This window comes from Elgaria multicarinata, chromosome 4 (genome assembly GCF_023053635.1).
Source record: "Elgaria multicarinata webbii isolate HBS135686 ecotype San Diego chromosome 4, rElgMul1.1.pri, whole genome shotgun sequence".
NCBI lineage: Eukaryota > Metazoa > Chordata > Lepidosauria > Squamata > Anguidae > Elgaria > Elgaria multicarinata.
Genome location: NC_086174.1, coordinates 82,811,649 through 82,827,736, shown reverse-complemented (window position 1 = coordinate 82,827,736; position 16,088 = coordinate 82,811,649). Strand labels below are relative to the sequence as shown.

General features: G+C 41.3%; 1 protein-coding gene across 1 annotated transcript; it reads left to right on the top strand.

The window, feature by feature from the left end:
* The first annotated feature begins 1,201 nt into the window (after positions 1-1,201).
* TMEM200A (transmembrane protein 200A) lies at positions 1,202-11,002 on the top strand. Its single transcript, XM_063125717.1, has 2 exons — positions 1,202-1,243; positions 9,445-11,002. The coding sequence occupies exon 2, from the start codon at positions 9,459-9,461 to the stop codon at positions 10,941-10,943; it is 1,485 nt and encodes a 494-aa protein (XP_062981787.1). The 5' UTR covers positions 1,202-1,243; positions 9,445-9,458; the 3' UTR covers positions 10,944-11,002.
* Positions 11,003-16,088: the final 5,086 nt, after the last annotated feature.

The window sequence follows — 16,088 nt, the reverse complement described above, 5'->3', positions numbered from 1 at the left end:
CAATTTGCTACAACTTTGAAAGGTATGTGGAAATGCTGTCCCCCTCCCAAGGAGAAAATATTCCGAAATTCTTCCCCTCCCTGAGAAAGAAGCAGAAAAAAATGCCTCTTTTGCAGGGAGAGAAAAAGTTCCTGAAAATAGAGGGCAGGATTCGGCACAACACTACTGTTGACTGATTGCACATGTCTTCATGGCCTTGCTGAACATAAATTAGAATTAAGACAACCACTTTAAAATCATCAATTGTGTGTTTATTTCTATAACTGTGTGCGCATGTAAGTATTCCTTTACTTACCTTTGGAAAAGTGCCCTTTAAGGGAATGGCAAGGGGGAAATCTGGGCTGGAGGGAGGTTAAATAGCAGACAAATGGGCAAAGAATATACCATAGGCAGTCTCCGGCTGACCCAGTTCTGTTTGTTCTGTCACAATAATATTTGTATCCAGGAAGCTAATAATATAAATTTTTATGTCTTCTGGCACTGCTGTGCCTGCTTAGAAAAAGCTATTATTATTATTGCCCTTTATGTCATGGTATAGTGCTGCCATTCTCTTTGCCTTTCCACTCCTCCTTTGCTGATTTGCTGTGAATGTAGTTCTTGAGTTTTGAAGTGCATTGTGAGTTCCCATTTTAGATTAAAGGATTTCTCTAATAGCAATTGCCCTCTTAGCAAAGAAAGGGCGGGGGGAGAGAAAAGAAAAAAAGCATGGCCTATTCAGTAACAATTTTTCCTGACCTTTCATTTTCAAACACTTGTTGTATAAGGATGAGAAATGTTGTTTTCACACTAATCTAAATTAATCTAATTTTCTTACTAATCTAATTAGTTTATAAAGCCATCACTGATGAAAAAGGATGTATAACATTGAGAACTGATTCACCCTCATTTCTAAACAAGTTTTGTTGCGATTTCTAGAGGCAAAGGCACATCCAAAACAGATTGAGATGTGAAAATCAGGACTGAAAATCCAAAGATTATGTCCCAAAATAGAAAGAAGTGTCATGATTTAAAGAGCTTAGGCAGTCCCCTTCAGACCATGTACTCCTTATGAAATGGTTTAGTTTTGTTTTTGTCTCTGTTCCATTTTCAGATAACTTGCTGGATCTTAAAAAGTGGAATTGTACAGGCAACGAGAGAGAAAGACTGACACACACAAAGAGAGAGAGATGTGATTGCAGCTACAGATGGGATTGAAGAGAGACGTTATTTGAAAGGACAAACTTTTAATAATTGCTGTGTGGGGGTAGGTACATCAAGATGCAATGCTTTCTTAGGTATGAAAGAGGTACAGTGCTATAGCACTTAATCTGAAAAGAGATGGTGCGAGGGCTCAAAGCTATAAAACTTATGCAAGGGAGATTTAGAGCTTCCTACAAGAAGCTTTGAAACGAGCAGAAAAACTCATTTCTGAAAGAAGCCTTGTCAGTGGGCTCCACCAACCTCCCTCCTTCCTTTGTGTTCATTTTGGGTTCCTCTGGAAATGCTAAATCTGGTGGTGGTGGTGGTGGTGGCCACTTGTGCAATGGAATTGGTGGGGCGTAAGCACCTCATTGGATTCTGTCCATAGTCCTCCCTGCCATTTTATCCACAACAACCCTGTGAATTAGGCTAGGTTGAGAGATCGTGCCTGGCCCAAGATAACCTTGTCTTGTCTTAGTAGGGACTTAAATGTTTATGAATGATGTCAGCATTGTAAAGTAGCGACTTTGACTTAAGTGGAACTTGTTTTCCAGCAATTGTGTTTAGCACCATTATCTTGGATTTTTTTCTGTCTCTTCCCCCTTACCTGTCCCTCCCCTCCAACACCTTTGCAATCAGGAAGGTTGAAAGGATAAGGAAGATAGAGGAAAAGAAACAACAAAAACAGGAATAAAAGTGTTATAAATTAAGAAGCAGAAAATTGTTATTTTTATTAGGCACATTGAGTTTTCTAAAAGTACTTTTAGTAGAATAGTTTACTGTGATGCTTTAATTTTATGTTGTGCATCACTTTGAAATCCTTGGGGTGTGGGTGGGGGCAACGCACCCAAAAATATTATTACAAAGGAATATGATAGATGAACATGGGAAGGAATACTTAATACGCAAATATTATTAATGTCAGAATACATTAGAGAGTCATCCTTAACCATTGACTGAGGCTGAGGGGATGATCACATCTCTGTACTAGCCAGTCTGACACGAAATCCTAAAAGTTGTTTAATATTTGATCTCTTTATGCAAGAGAAGAAAGCAATAATATAATATTGAAAGAAGCCTTTTGAGTGCAGGTCTCTTTTTTCCCACATAAAAATAAAAAAAATAGGCTTGGATCCTGAGATCCATGAACAGAAGGCTTCTTGGGAGATGCAAGAGGTAGGAGAGGGTGGGAAAAGTCTTCTCTTTCCATGATCTTCCTTCCTTTGGTGGAACTTGGGATCCAAGGCAACATTTTCTTTCTATCTACACTTGTCCTTACCTGCTCTCAGTTTAACGCTTGCTTGCTTGCAAAATGTATATATAGAGAGAGAGAGAGAGAGAGAGAGAGAGAGAGAGAGAGAGATTGGGGAGCATACATACATTTATTCATTCGGCTTTATAACAGCAAAGGAAGCAACTTGCTCCAAAGTAGGGGTATTTTTCTTGCAACCAAATAACATAGTATGTATTCATCTTATAATCACCTGCAACTCAGTGGGTTGAATCCAGACTTAGTCGTACTTAGAATAGAACCATTGAAATCATTGAGACTTAGGCCTTAGCTAGACCTACCTTATAGTCCGCGACAGAGGAGGGAAGATCTTGCATTGTGATTAACATGAGATCCCTCCTCCGTTTACACATGAGGTGTGACGACCTCAGAAAGAGAGGCATTGCACCCGCCGTTATCTTTTTAAAAGAAACAGGAGCGCACAAACAGTCATGCGCAAAGGTAGGTCCTTTTTAAAAAAATAATTCATTTTCCCCGCTCCCCCCACCCTACCCTCAATGGGCACAGCACTTCCGGCTCTGTGGCAACGGGCCACATGTTCCTCAGTCTCAGGCTGAGCCCAAGACCGTGGAAAAAGGCCCAAAGTGGAGGGCAAGATCCCGGTGCAACGGAAGGATGATCCCTCCCTGATCCCAGGATCCCCTGTGCATCATGTGGAAGCACAGCGATGATCCCGGGGTTCGCCCCGGGATTTCGCTTGATCTAGCTAAGGCTTTAGTTGGTCATGATTAATTTAAATACCTTTCATTTCAGTGGGTCAACTCTAGGTATGGCTAAGTCTGGATCCAACCCAGTTTATTGTAAATGTAAATTACAATATAAAAATTAAGGTTCACTTGCTTGAACAGTTTAACCCCTCCCCCATAAAATTCCAAAACAAGTGACAGCAAATTCTATATTTTATTAGGGATGTATTTTTAATTTTATTATTGTGAACCCACACTGGAGCCAATATTTGATGAGTAGCATTATATAAAAATCCGAGGCAACTTGCAGTGCTACTTTTTCATAAGGCAGACTGGTTCCGTTCTCACCATGGAACCTCATGCTGAGGTTACTGACAATGGTACAAGCAAAGCTGCTTTCAGCAGCTGCTTGAAGACCGAACACAGAGAAAGCACATGTAGGATTTAGAGTTGATTGTGGAAAGCCACTTGAGGAAAAGTGGTGTCTGAAGGACCGTTAAGAGTACGTTTAGAATTGTTATCAAAGGGGCCTAATCTTGTTGGATAGCACTTCTCTTATGCAGTTCAATGGGCCAGTTCAATTCACAGAAGTGCCTCAGGCTCATGCGGGCAATACTGTCATGTGGCATCAGACCAGAGCTGACCCCAGAACCAATGCTGGCAGTTTCCCTGCAGAGTCCTAAAAGCAGTCTGTTCATTTTAGGAGCTGAATCTTTAGTAAAAGCATGTGCCCATCGTTTTATTTAGTATATCATTCATAGGCCATAGAAAAGCATAAATTTTCTTAGGTGCACCCAGCAGGTGAGAGCAACTTGTGGCTGTCCAGATGTTTTGGCCTACTACTCCCATCAGCTGTAGCCAGCATAACCAATGTGGTAGGCTGATGGGAGTTGTTGGACAAAAGATCTGGAGGATCACAAGTTGCCTGCCCTGATCTAACATGATTTCATCAAATATATCTCAAATTTGAACCACTGGTGCCATGATGCATGAACCTGAAATTCTGTTTGCACAATGATTCAAGGAAAAATCATGGAGAATGGTGCCTACAAATGAACTACACTAAGAACCTGTTCACACTTTATGTAACGCTATTGGTACATTGGCATTTTGAGCGTTTGCCACAGTAGATGTTTAAATTGCTAAAAGGATGAGGATTAATGCTGTACCCTGACAGTGCAAGAGATACATTCCACCAGCCGCTTTATAACTTCTTTTCACCTTTGGTAACATTGCAAAATACCAAGAGTGTGACATGACATCATTGCACTCCGAGTGTCCTTTCCCCTGCTCCACTTGATTGCTGCTTGCAGGGGTAGGGAAAATCTCTGCTTGGTCATATCATGGATCTTGTGTGTTACTAGATCTTGAGGAGAGAAGAAACACAGGCCTTGCATTTTCAATGGGGACTTAGTTGGTCATGAGCTACGCATCTCCTGTAACATCTCATTCTGGCATAAGGCTTTAAGCCAAAGTACCAAGGAGTTGCAGCCTCATTGTAGCTCTGAGACACATGTCCATTTCGTATCCTGTGGGTTTGGGCATACAGGTCTCCCCTTTGCCTTGTTTCTGTATATTTATTGTAGCCAACACTAGTTAAGCACTGATGTGCCAAGGTGCCACATAAACTGTGAATTGGCTCTAACACATATACCGCTACGCGTATCTCAAACGTCCTTATCTTAGCTCTATTTTTAGTCTCAGTAAATATGCAACAGATATACCAAGTTTTGCTTTCATGCCCCTGCTGCGAGGCTGGCCAGCAGCAGTGTACTTGTTCTTGTGCTACTGCTGTCATGGCAACATGCTGCACCACCACTCCTACTGAGAGGTCTGTAGCCTCGGTGTCGGTGCTTTCTCGTTGCTAAGCATTTGCAGTACTTGCTCCAGGCAGGATTAGCTGTCTCTTAAAAGTACATGAGCAGCAACTTTCTATTCGTTTCACAGAAGCCTGCCCATCTTATGAACATACAATGTATTGCTGTTTCGTATTTACATTATGTGCGTGTGTATGAGAGATTGTGGTATATTTCCTGCTTATGAATGGCAAGAAGCCTTCTAAGTTTTACAAAAGTTGTTCCAGCAAGGAAATGCTGTTAGTGCTGGCAACTTTAGAATCAAAAACAAGGAGAGGAGAGTGGAGATTCCCTTTCTCTTTTCTTTTCTCCTTACCCCCTTGCAAACTGGGTAGTTTCTATTTTTCTGCTTTAGTAACATCCATATAAATCAGACGACAGTCATTTTCCTTGAATCTACAATGTCCGCCCCCTCCCCATCTCTTTCTTAAAGTTGTAATGCCAGAACTACTCTGCCGTTTAAAAAGATCGTGTTTAATTTTGACTAGAGAGTAGGACAAATTAGTTGCTTCTATGCTCCCTGTTTTGTCTGGAGTTGAATCACGTGTTTGTTCTGTTCTTATATGCTCCTGCCAAATTGTAAGATCATCTTCAGAGGCTCTTCTCGGTGTGACGCCACTCACAATGGTGAGGTGGGTGGCTACTAGGGGGAAAGCCTTCTTTGTAGCACACACACACCCGGTCGGTGGAATGCCTTTCCCAGTGGGGGTTGCCTGGTATCTTCATTGTGTATATTTAGACACTAGGTTCAGACCTTTTTCTTCCAGCAGGGATTTATTCTTCAATCTTTTGCTCTGGTTATTAACTTCACTGGTAACTCCCAAATGATGTAAACATTTAATATTTTTATATTAGTTTAAAATCCCATGTTGCCATGGGCACTAGTAGTCCTACTGCTTTCCTGCTTTTTGCCCTTCAGTCCCCTCACTGTAGAGAAGCCCATGAATAATACACATGTGGCTCGTCCATAGTGAATCTCCCTTTGAAATGTGCACTGCCCCTTCCCCCATATGCCCAGATTGGCCTCCTCCGTCCCTTCCCCTTCCTGCTGGTGGCAACAGCCTAACCACACAGCTGCACCTGGGGCCCGCCTTCATGCTACACTGACTGGCCGAGCAGGGTTATCCATCATCCCTGCCTATTTGGTAGGGTGACCAACTGTCAGGATTTCCCCGGATTTGTCCTGGTTTTTGTTCTTTCCATGGTGTCAGGGGGGATTTTCTATAATTTTCAATAATGTCCTGGAATGACACACCTTCCCCTTTAAGGCTGCCATTAGCATGGCAGGAGGGAATGACATGCTTTCTTGAGGCACATCATTCCCCCACCCCGAGCTCCAATTGAGGTCTTAAAGGGGAAAGTGGGTCATTCGTGGACATTATAGAAAAGGCCCCAATTGGAGTGGATGGTGGTGGTGCAGAATGAAATCCTTTCCCCTCCTCCACTCCAATCGGGTTCTTTAAGGTGGCGGGGGAATAACGTACTTTCTGCAGGACTCAGAAAGCTGCTTCCCCACACACACACTAGGTGTCCTCTTTTTTGGTTTCCCAAATATGGTCACCCTAGTACTATGACTGTTGTGGTTGTTTATTATGTTATAAAAAATAAAGAAATGGTTTTATACAAGTGTAAGTTCCTTTTTTAGTATTTAGTATATTATTATAGTAGTTGTGTGCCTTTGCTACTCATTGGTTGCTATCATTTACTTTTTGTGAACCACCCAGAGAACTTCAGCTGTTGGGCAGTATAAAAATGTAATAAATAAATGTGACCGAGGCCAGGCCCCCTGGAGGCCGGACATGTTGAGTTGGCACCGCCTTGGGGGTGGGCATGTTGGGGTGGCCACGCCTCCTGAGGGCGGCCATTTTGTCCATCATTCCCCCATTTTGTCCATCATTCCCCCACCCCGAGCTCCAATTGAGATCTTAAAGGGGAAAGCGGGTCATTCGTGGACATTATAGAAAAGGCCCCAATTGGAGTGGGTGGTGGTGGTGCAGAATGAAATCCTTTCCCCTCCTCCACTCCAATCGGGTTCTTTAAGGTGGCGGGGGAATAACGTACTTTCTGCAGGACTCAGAAAGCTGCTTCCCCCCCACACACACTAGGTGTCCTCTTTTTTGGTTTCCCAAATATGGTCACCCTATATTTGGCACACAGGAAATTAATTGCTCTGAAAGCTCGAGCTTTGATTTTTTTTGTACTTTCAAAAAGTGTTCAAGTTTAAACTGTTCAAACTTCAGTTTAAAACAAAAATGAGAAAAATGGGGTCTGGTCGATCTTGAGTAATAAGTTTTACACTGCCATGTTCTTATATAAGGTTTTTATTGTTGTGTTTATTGTTTTGGTTGTTATTTTCTTGTTCGGGGTTTGGTCATCACCTTCCAGACAACCTCACTACCAACCCTATTGCATTCCAGTATTCCTTGCATTTTTTCAGTCTTGTGTTATCTTTCTTTTCTTTCCTTTTACTTAAAAAACAACTGTAGTGCCAGCATGTCCAGTGTGGTTTTCCAAGTGCTTTTAAGACTCCTCCCTCTAAGTGGCCCTTTAATTAGTTGTTTCTTGCTTGCTATTTTCTTTTAAAATACATTCTACTTCATGGTTTCTGCCCCTTTAATAAGCAACTATTCAGTTTAATGGTTTGGCCTTCCTGAATTGGCCCTTAATTCACAAGTTCCTGTTTCTTGCTGAGAGAAAGAGAGAGGTTATTTACAGGTTTCCTGTTTTGCAGCGAATTCACAACTATTATTTTTATTTATTTATTTATTTATTTATTGCATTTTTATACTGCCCAATAGCAAGGCTCTCTTGGTATTGGGCAGTTAAAACCATAAAATACAGGTAAAACTATAAAATACAACAAGTATCCAGATACATTTAAAATGTTAAAAGTTTAAAAATGCAATTTAACATCAATATAACATCATTCCCTGGACCAGTGGTTCTCAACCTGGCTGGGGCATTCTGGGAGATGCAGTCCAACACATCTGGAGCGCCCCAGGTTGAGAACCACTGCCCTGGACTGTCATTAAATTACAGTCCAGGGAAAGTCTGTGTGAAAGGTTATGTTTTCAGGAGTCGTTTAAAGGATGTTACATTTTCCACCTCCCGAACTGCATGGGGGGAGGGTTTTTCAGAGGTTGAGTGCCACCACAGAGAAGGCCGCCGAGGTTCTTTGTGACAGCATTCTGACCATTTTGGCATGGCCAGCAGGGCCTCCTCTGAAGATCATATCTGTCTTTTATGTGGCTTAGTAGCTAACAGGCACCCAGTGCACTTATTTTCTATACAACTGTCCTCCTTTCCATATGGTCACCATATTAAGCAGTTCTTGATTTTGCCATAGGAGATTGGGAGAATCCCCCCCCCCCCCATAAACGAACGAATGAATGAATATTTGGTAGGGCTGATAGCTGTAGATGTCTTTCAGGAAAATTACAAAATTACAGTAGCATGATGGCTAGGTTCAAAGAACCTATCAGGCAGGCATGAGCTATTATACAACAGAACTTACAATTGGAAGTTATTAACAGTGGAGGCTGGTGGTTCCAATGTCAGTGGAGTGGTGAATCCACTCCGGCTTTCAGTCAGAACCAGACAAAACTCTAAAGGAGCTCACACACTGGTTCTAAGTGAAACCTGGAGCAGATTCACCACCCCACAGGCATTGGGACCACCAGCCTCCACGGGTTGTTAATGCCACATTTCTAGCTTAAAACACATAAACAAAACCCAGCCTCCACTGGTTGTTCATGCATTCCTAGTTTGTTCTCATGTAGCAAAGGCAGTATTTGCTCAGAAATGTATGTTGCAGAGTGGCATGGCATTGAATGGGAATGATGACCCAGATCTATCTCCTGTTCACAGTGAACAGATGGCGCTGTTGGCTCCGACAGCAACAGTCATATGTTCGGAGATGCAGTGACTGAAACTGGGTGTCCTTTCCCCTCCCCACTCTTGAATGTAGAGAGCTGACAGTCCTGACCCTCTGTTAGGCACAGGTGATCCTTGCATTTGCGGAGCATGCTACGATGTTTGAGGCTCTCTGGATCAGGGGGATTGTCATTATTGCAGCCTGATAAGCAATGAATTGAGTACTTTAAGCATTACAAATGGTATCAAAAGATGCAGACTCTTTTTCAGTTATTGATTTCTCTAATCCAGACATCTTACTCTATATGTGGGCATCCTAATTGCCTCTCTGTTGTATTGAAAATCTATGTACTGATAAACACCAGGAATGACATTTTATAATGAATATATATATTAATGAAGAATATGGAATGCTTTTTCTTTTAACGATTAATGGGCTTAAATCCTTGATGGGCTAAGAGGTAGGTTGTAAATATACAAGTTTAAAAAATAACACTGAATGTTTCTTACTAAGTGTTTATTATAACTTCCCCCCTCTTTTCTGGTTTTCAAAATCTAGATCAAAACACAATTATGATAGCAACTGGGGGAGTCATAACAGGACTGGCGGCCTTAAAGAGGCAAGACTCTGCCAGATCCCAGCATCATCTCAATCTCACAACATCACCAGCAGCTGAAGAAAAAAAACCGGTCAAGCGCCGACCTAGGGCAGATGTCGTTGTGGTCCGAGGCAAAATCCGACTTTATTCCCCATCAGGATTCTTCCTTGTTCTAGGAGTGCTCATTTCATTCTTGGGGATTGCTATGGCTATCCTTGGATACTGGCCCCAAAAGGACCCTTTTCTTGAGCATGAAAGCCACTTGACACTAAACGAGACCGAAGTCATAGGAAAAGAAGATGGGATTATAATTCGTTTCTTTGAACAGCACCTCCATTCTGATAAGATGAAAATGCTGGGGCCTTTTACTATGGGGATTGGAATCTTTATTTTTATTTGTGCAAATGCCATGCTCCATGAGAACCGTGACAAGGAGACCAAAATCATACACATGAGAGACATCTATTCCACAGTCATTGACATACATAGTCTGAGGATCAGTGAACAAAAGCAGCTGAATGGTGCCTACATGGGCCTAGCAGGAGAGAATGAAGTCAAGTTCAGTGGAAGCTCTTGTGCATCCCGGCTGGCTGCAAATACAATCGCGCCTTTCTCAGGCTTTGCAAGCAACTTTCGAGTGGACAGCAATGCTGAGGAGGAAGAAATTGCTGTGAGTGACAGCAAAAATGCCAGTAAAAATGCCAGTAACCTTCTGCCACCTTTACTGACTGAGCGTTCTGGTTCAGTCTTTGGCCTTTATCCTCATTCTGGGAAGGCAAAGGATGACAGAAGCAGTTCTCTCAAATGTGAAACAAAGTCGATTGTGTCATCCTCCATTAATGCATTTACATTACCTGTAATTAAACTAAACAACTGTGTTATTGATGAGCCCAGTATAGATAACATCACTGAGGATTCTGCAAGCACTAGAAGCAGGCCTAGAAATCTGTCCATGGACTCTTTAGCTGTCCCGTTCACTGATACCAATGACAGCTACAAAACTGCCACTGCATTGATACCAAGAAACAATTTATATGGAGACTCTTCATCCAGTCAGTTCCAATCTTCTATAACTCTTGGACCCAGTACTGGAAAGCTTTTGTCACCTAGTGCAGCCAGAAAACAGTTTGGGTCCAACACCTCATTGCATTTTTTGTCCGCACATTCAAAATCCCTAGACTTAGATCGGGGCCCTTCTACTCTCTCTGTCCAAGTTGAGCAAAGAAAACATCCAAGTTGGCCCAGGCTGGACCGGAACAACAGTAAAGGTTATATGAAACTAGAAAACAAAGAAGATCCCATGGACAGGCTCCTTGTGCCATCTGCCACAGTCAAGAAGGACTTTACTAATAAAGAAAAGCTTCTTATGATTTCCAGATCTCATAATAATTTGAGTTTTGAACATGATGAGTTTTTGAGTAACAATCTAAAGCGTGGAACGTCTGAAACAAGGTTTTGATAGTTAGGTGACCTACGTACAATTCATATATTTGCCAGTATTTTATTTTGAAACATTTTGACAGGTGTTTTTTCTTTTTGGTTTTTGTTTCCAGTGCAGACCTGTTTTTACCAAATATTTCTATCAGATCAAAATGGCCTTGCATTAGCGAAGGTTATGTTTCACCTCTGCAATGCCAAGTGTTTAATGTCAAGCAGCTTGTTCATCAAAACACTGCACTGGCATAATGCCGATTGGATAGTGTTTGTGCCGGATGGTAATTGGGTGGTGGACTGAAAATTGATGTCTTCTTAATTTACAATCACAATATTGTACATTATCATCACCCAGCATATTTGGGTGCCTCAGATCCTATTTCCTCCCAGTCATTGCTCTTTTGTTTCTATATAAGCATGCTATCTTTCACTGCTATGAGTCAAAAATAAGAGCTGACTGAATAAACATCAATGTTTAGATTCCTCAACGATGGCGACATTATAACAGTGGTGCTTTTGAGCCAAATTTAGCCCCTCAGATAGGATCCAGAGAACTACTCAAGATGCTCCCAATGCAAATGTTGGCCCTTTCTCCCTTTGAAAGGCAGATCCCCTATTCTTTATTTAAAACAACAACAACAAATCTGTTCCAAGCTCTCATCAGTTTCTAAAGAGGTTTGCCATGTGGTCTGGGGTTGCTATTTGAGCAACTTGAGTCCAAATCTACCTTGGAACTAGCTTCATAGTTCTTTGGGTTCAGGCCATAAAGTAGAGAGTGGGCACAATCCACAAGATAATTTCTGCTATGCAAGAATAATTGAAATGAATAGTGAAGGTTGTATCCATGCAGCACTGGCTCCCGTTTATTTCAGCAGGACTTGGTCAATAGAAATTCCTTGCAGATTGTGTTCATTTTTTTATGTATGGATCTAGAAATAAATTGATTAATATTTAGTAAAAACTGTTACCATATTGGATAGGATTTGGGATTTAAGGAAAAAATAAACTTGAAACCCATTTTTGAGGACTTGTCATAATCAACCTCTTATAATGATATAACGAGATAGAATAAGCTAGAGAGCCTAGAACTGTAGTTCCCAAACTTGGGTTCCCAGATGTTGGACTACAATTCCCATCATTCCAGACCATTAACCATGCTAGGTTGGGATGATGGGAAATATAGTGCAACAACATCTGGGAACTCATGCTTAGGATCCACTAGAATTAGGAAGACAAGGTGAATGAAGACCAGTGCTAGCTTACTAAAATTGTGTTTATCATTTACGAGCGGTTGGTAAAGGACTAAGTTAATACACATCCTACCTGGCAAAAATGGGAGGACAATGAATTCAAACAGCATGTTTAAAGTGCAATCCTATACATGTCTGCTCTGAAGTAAGTCCCTTTGAGTTTAATGGTGGTTACTCCCAGGTACACGGGTATAGGATTACGCCCTAAATAACTGATGTGTGGAGAATGTGTTCTGCTGTACAACAAAATGTTTTCTGGTTGTGGTGTGAACTGAAATACAAATACTGCAATTCATTAATCATGCCAAAATTAAATGTGAAGCTCCTGTTGACCACATTTTCAGTAAGCTGAACATCACTTACTGCAGTAATAAACCACATTGTGAACTGCCACAAAGATGGCCACCACTAGCTGAAAGTGATTGCTAAAGAAACTAGTCATGTGAATGGGTTTATCTGAAAATTGCCTTATGTTGTATGTACTGAGGTAACTAGCCCCTGGTCTTGCTGACTAGCCCCATTACAGTCAAGTCCACCCCTGTGGTTTGGCCAATAGGATCACAGTGTTAACTGGTCATTTTAGCAGATGTTTCATATTTTAACTTAACCTAAATAACTCAGGAATTATTTTAATAGCTTCTCCCAAAACAATCAGTTATGTCAAAATGTTGTACTTCAGTTGACAGTGGTAGACAAAAGATAGATTTTTTTCTACGATTGTCCACCTCCATATTCTAACAATGCAATGTTTCTGTGACAAAAAGCATTACTTGCCCAGTGAATTGAGGCATAGTGTTAACTTGTTAGAATCTCAAGCCTATATATTGTAACAGAGTTGGCTAAATATTTTGCTATGAAGCTTTTATTAACTTTCTGGTCAGTGTTCTTAATACGTTTGCTATTTTTTTAAATAAAAACCAAATGTATAACTATGTGTGTATGGTAAAGCCATGTTTCCTTCATATTTAATAGCTCTGCTATTATAATGAAAGAAGAAAAGTACAAGCAAGTTCTTCTTGGATGTGCTCTTATTTTTATTGGTTCTTCTTAATTAATGTTAATTAAATGGCAACATTTATTCCCAAAGATAGTTATTATTAATACAAGAACTATGCATGTAAAAAATCCTCAGGGCCTCAGCCTAAAATGGCAACCCTGTGTTACCATTCTCCCTCACACACACACACACACACTTCTCTGTATCATCTAATTCAGCTTAATCCAGTTTTTCTGCTCCCATTCCATATCACTGGCTGATGCTGGAAGGAGATGGAAAATGAACATCATTATAACATTTATCTATGAAATAAGTTGAACTAGAACTTATGGGAAGGGTATAGGGAGGAGAACTCAACAAAGAAGGACCATTTTCAACAAGAATACCATATTCTTTGTAACATGCAGTTCTGTCCTATCGGATTTTAATGAGGATATTTGTAAGAATAACATTATGTGCAAATGAGCCTTTAAGGTAGTTTTCTAGTGGCATTTTTTTAAAGATCAATATGGATATTAAGAGCATCACTTTTGAATTCTTGGTTATATGTCAATTTCAGCCAATTGGTATTATTGCTTGTGTGAACCCTGAGTACTCTACCAAGATTTTGGATGATATTACATCCAGGGCTGGACCTAGGGCTGGAACTTGGATCCGAAGTTCAGGGCTCTTCAGTCAATGGAGTCCCCATATGACTACTCAGAGTGGCAGATGATGAGGTTAGCAGAAGCAAACTCAATTCTATTCCTGAAATCATGATGGTGCTTTGACTTAAGTGAGTTTAAAATGCAAAACCGCACATACTCAGAATGTGTGTGTGTTTAAACGGGGTTGTTATTGTTGTTCTAACATATCAGGAATATAGAAGCAGTTGTAAAGCATGGCATGCTGATTGCAGAGGGGATGTTAGCTATGTTTTACAACTGAAATAATACACATGTAATACACATTGACATGTAAAGTGTGGGCCTCTATACGACCATAAAGTACAGGGTAGCTGCACCACTGGTTATATTTACAGCACAATCCCATACCTGTCTACTCAGAAGTACGTCCAAATGAATTCAATGGGTAAGTGAGTACAGTAGTGCAGACCTATACTCCATCCGTGGGTAGCAGGATATGGTCCTATAAAGGGCCAATGTGGACTCTCCGCACATGCCCTATTTCCCAGCATTTCTCCCAATCGTGCTGGGAAACAGGATACATAATAGTCAACCCTAAATCCCCACTTCCCTGACAGTGTTATGGCAGCAACAGCAGCATGGGTGGAATTGTTGGGAGATCTGGGAGACAGGGCAGCCATGGCAGGCCATGCAGGTGCCCTCTGGGGGCTGCAGGTTGCCTACCCCTGTCCTCTGTTGTGCTGGAAGGTGCCCCAACCCTCTGGTCCACATTGTTGGTGTGTCCAGGGGGCTGTAGCGGGGAGATGGAATGGCTGAAATGGCCTCCTTTCTCTTTCCACCAGTGGAGCATCCTGTGTGTATTGTTTCACCCATAGAATCTCAGGCTCCAAGCCAATGTTCATAAAAAGCCAGATCAGCAGAAGCTCTTAATACTGCAATGATTTTGTAACCAATTCCTATATTTAGATTCTATGATACTGGGCAGAAACTAAAATGGATGCATTTAGCTCAATACTTTGACAGTAGTCCAAAGCAGAATGAAGTCCACAAACCACAGAGGCTACTTCCTCCTTTTCTTCAAGCTCGACCAATTTAAGGAAAAGGATTCTTACATCCCCAACAGTCTAACATTCTGTAATTACTGCTCTGGTTTGATCGATTGCGTTTTTCCCTCATGTTACCTGTTCAGTTTGTCCTTTAATCAGTTTTGAATGGCTTGTCTTTTAATGTTATTGCACATCCTATTAATTCTTCTGATATAAGAAATGGTGATAGAAGCAACTGATTTACATAACATGAATTTTGGTATGTCTACAGCAGAACCTTCCTCATTAATGTCTTTTTTAAAAGACGTCTTAATCTTTAGACTCCCTCTACAATAGATGTCCTTTCTAAATCTCTAATCCTTTTCTTTTCTCCAGGACTTTTGACATTTTGAAAAGAGGTTTTTTTTTGGGGGGGGCAGGGGAGAACCTAGGCAGGATGGGAAACACAAATAGGAAAATGGTTTCAAATTAATGAAATACTATTAGTCTAGTTCTCATCAAGATTGTAAACTAGGGAACTGTCTTCACGGCGCTGAGTCAGCACTGCCTACCTCAGAAAGGCCATGGTTTTCCTCTCCCAAGGTGGCATTGGGTAATCTCGATGCCAAGGAGGGAACACGGGTTCCGGATTTCCATCCAGGTTCCGGATTCCCCCCCCCTCCGGCTTCTTCCTGGTGAAAGGCAACGAATCAATGGTCGCCTTCCACCAGTGACTGCCCCCAGATTGGCTTCAGGGTGACATCATATGGCGGAAGGGCTGTACTGACCTCGCTCCCATTGACGAACTTGAGGCAAGTCCTGAGTTTTTCAATGTGCAGCTTCGCAGGAAAGCATCACAGATCTACAGCCACCGTGGGGCTTTCCCCATGTATAGACAGCCCCTATGTCTGAGCTATTTACATATACATTCTTCCATAAATAAATAAATAAATAAAATCCCTTCCACATGGCAAACGAGATGTCAGGTAATGGATTCTCTTACCCAATGGGATCCTCTAGCAACGTGTACAAATTTGTGCATGTTCTCAAGACATACGTTCGTTAAGGGACCTTTTAACCTTGGCAATAGGCCATCTGGCAAGAGGGGACCCAATCACAAACACACTGATTTTCCCAGCAGGAGAATTTATTAAACATACTCAAGAATTTGAAATGCACACTCCTTATTTATTTGTTAACTGTACTTTTAAATAACCAAGGTTTTCTGGGAGGTGTGCAATACATTAAAAACATAAAATGCAAACACTAAAC

What these genes read in the sequence shown, in the direction of transcription:
- TMEM200A (XM_063125717.1), top strand. Translation starts at nt 9,459, where the DNA reads ATGATAGCAACTGGGGGAGTCATAACAGGACTGGCGGCCTTAAAGAGG.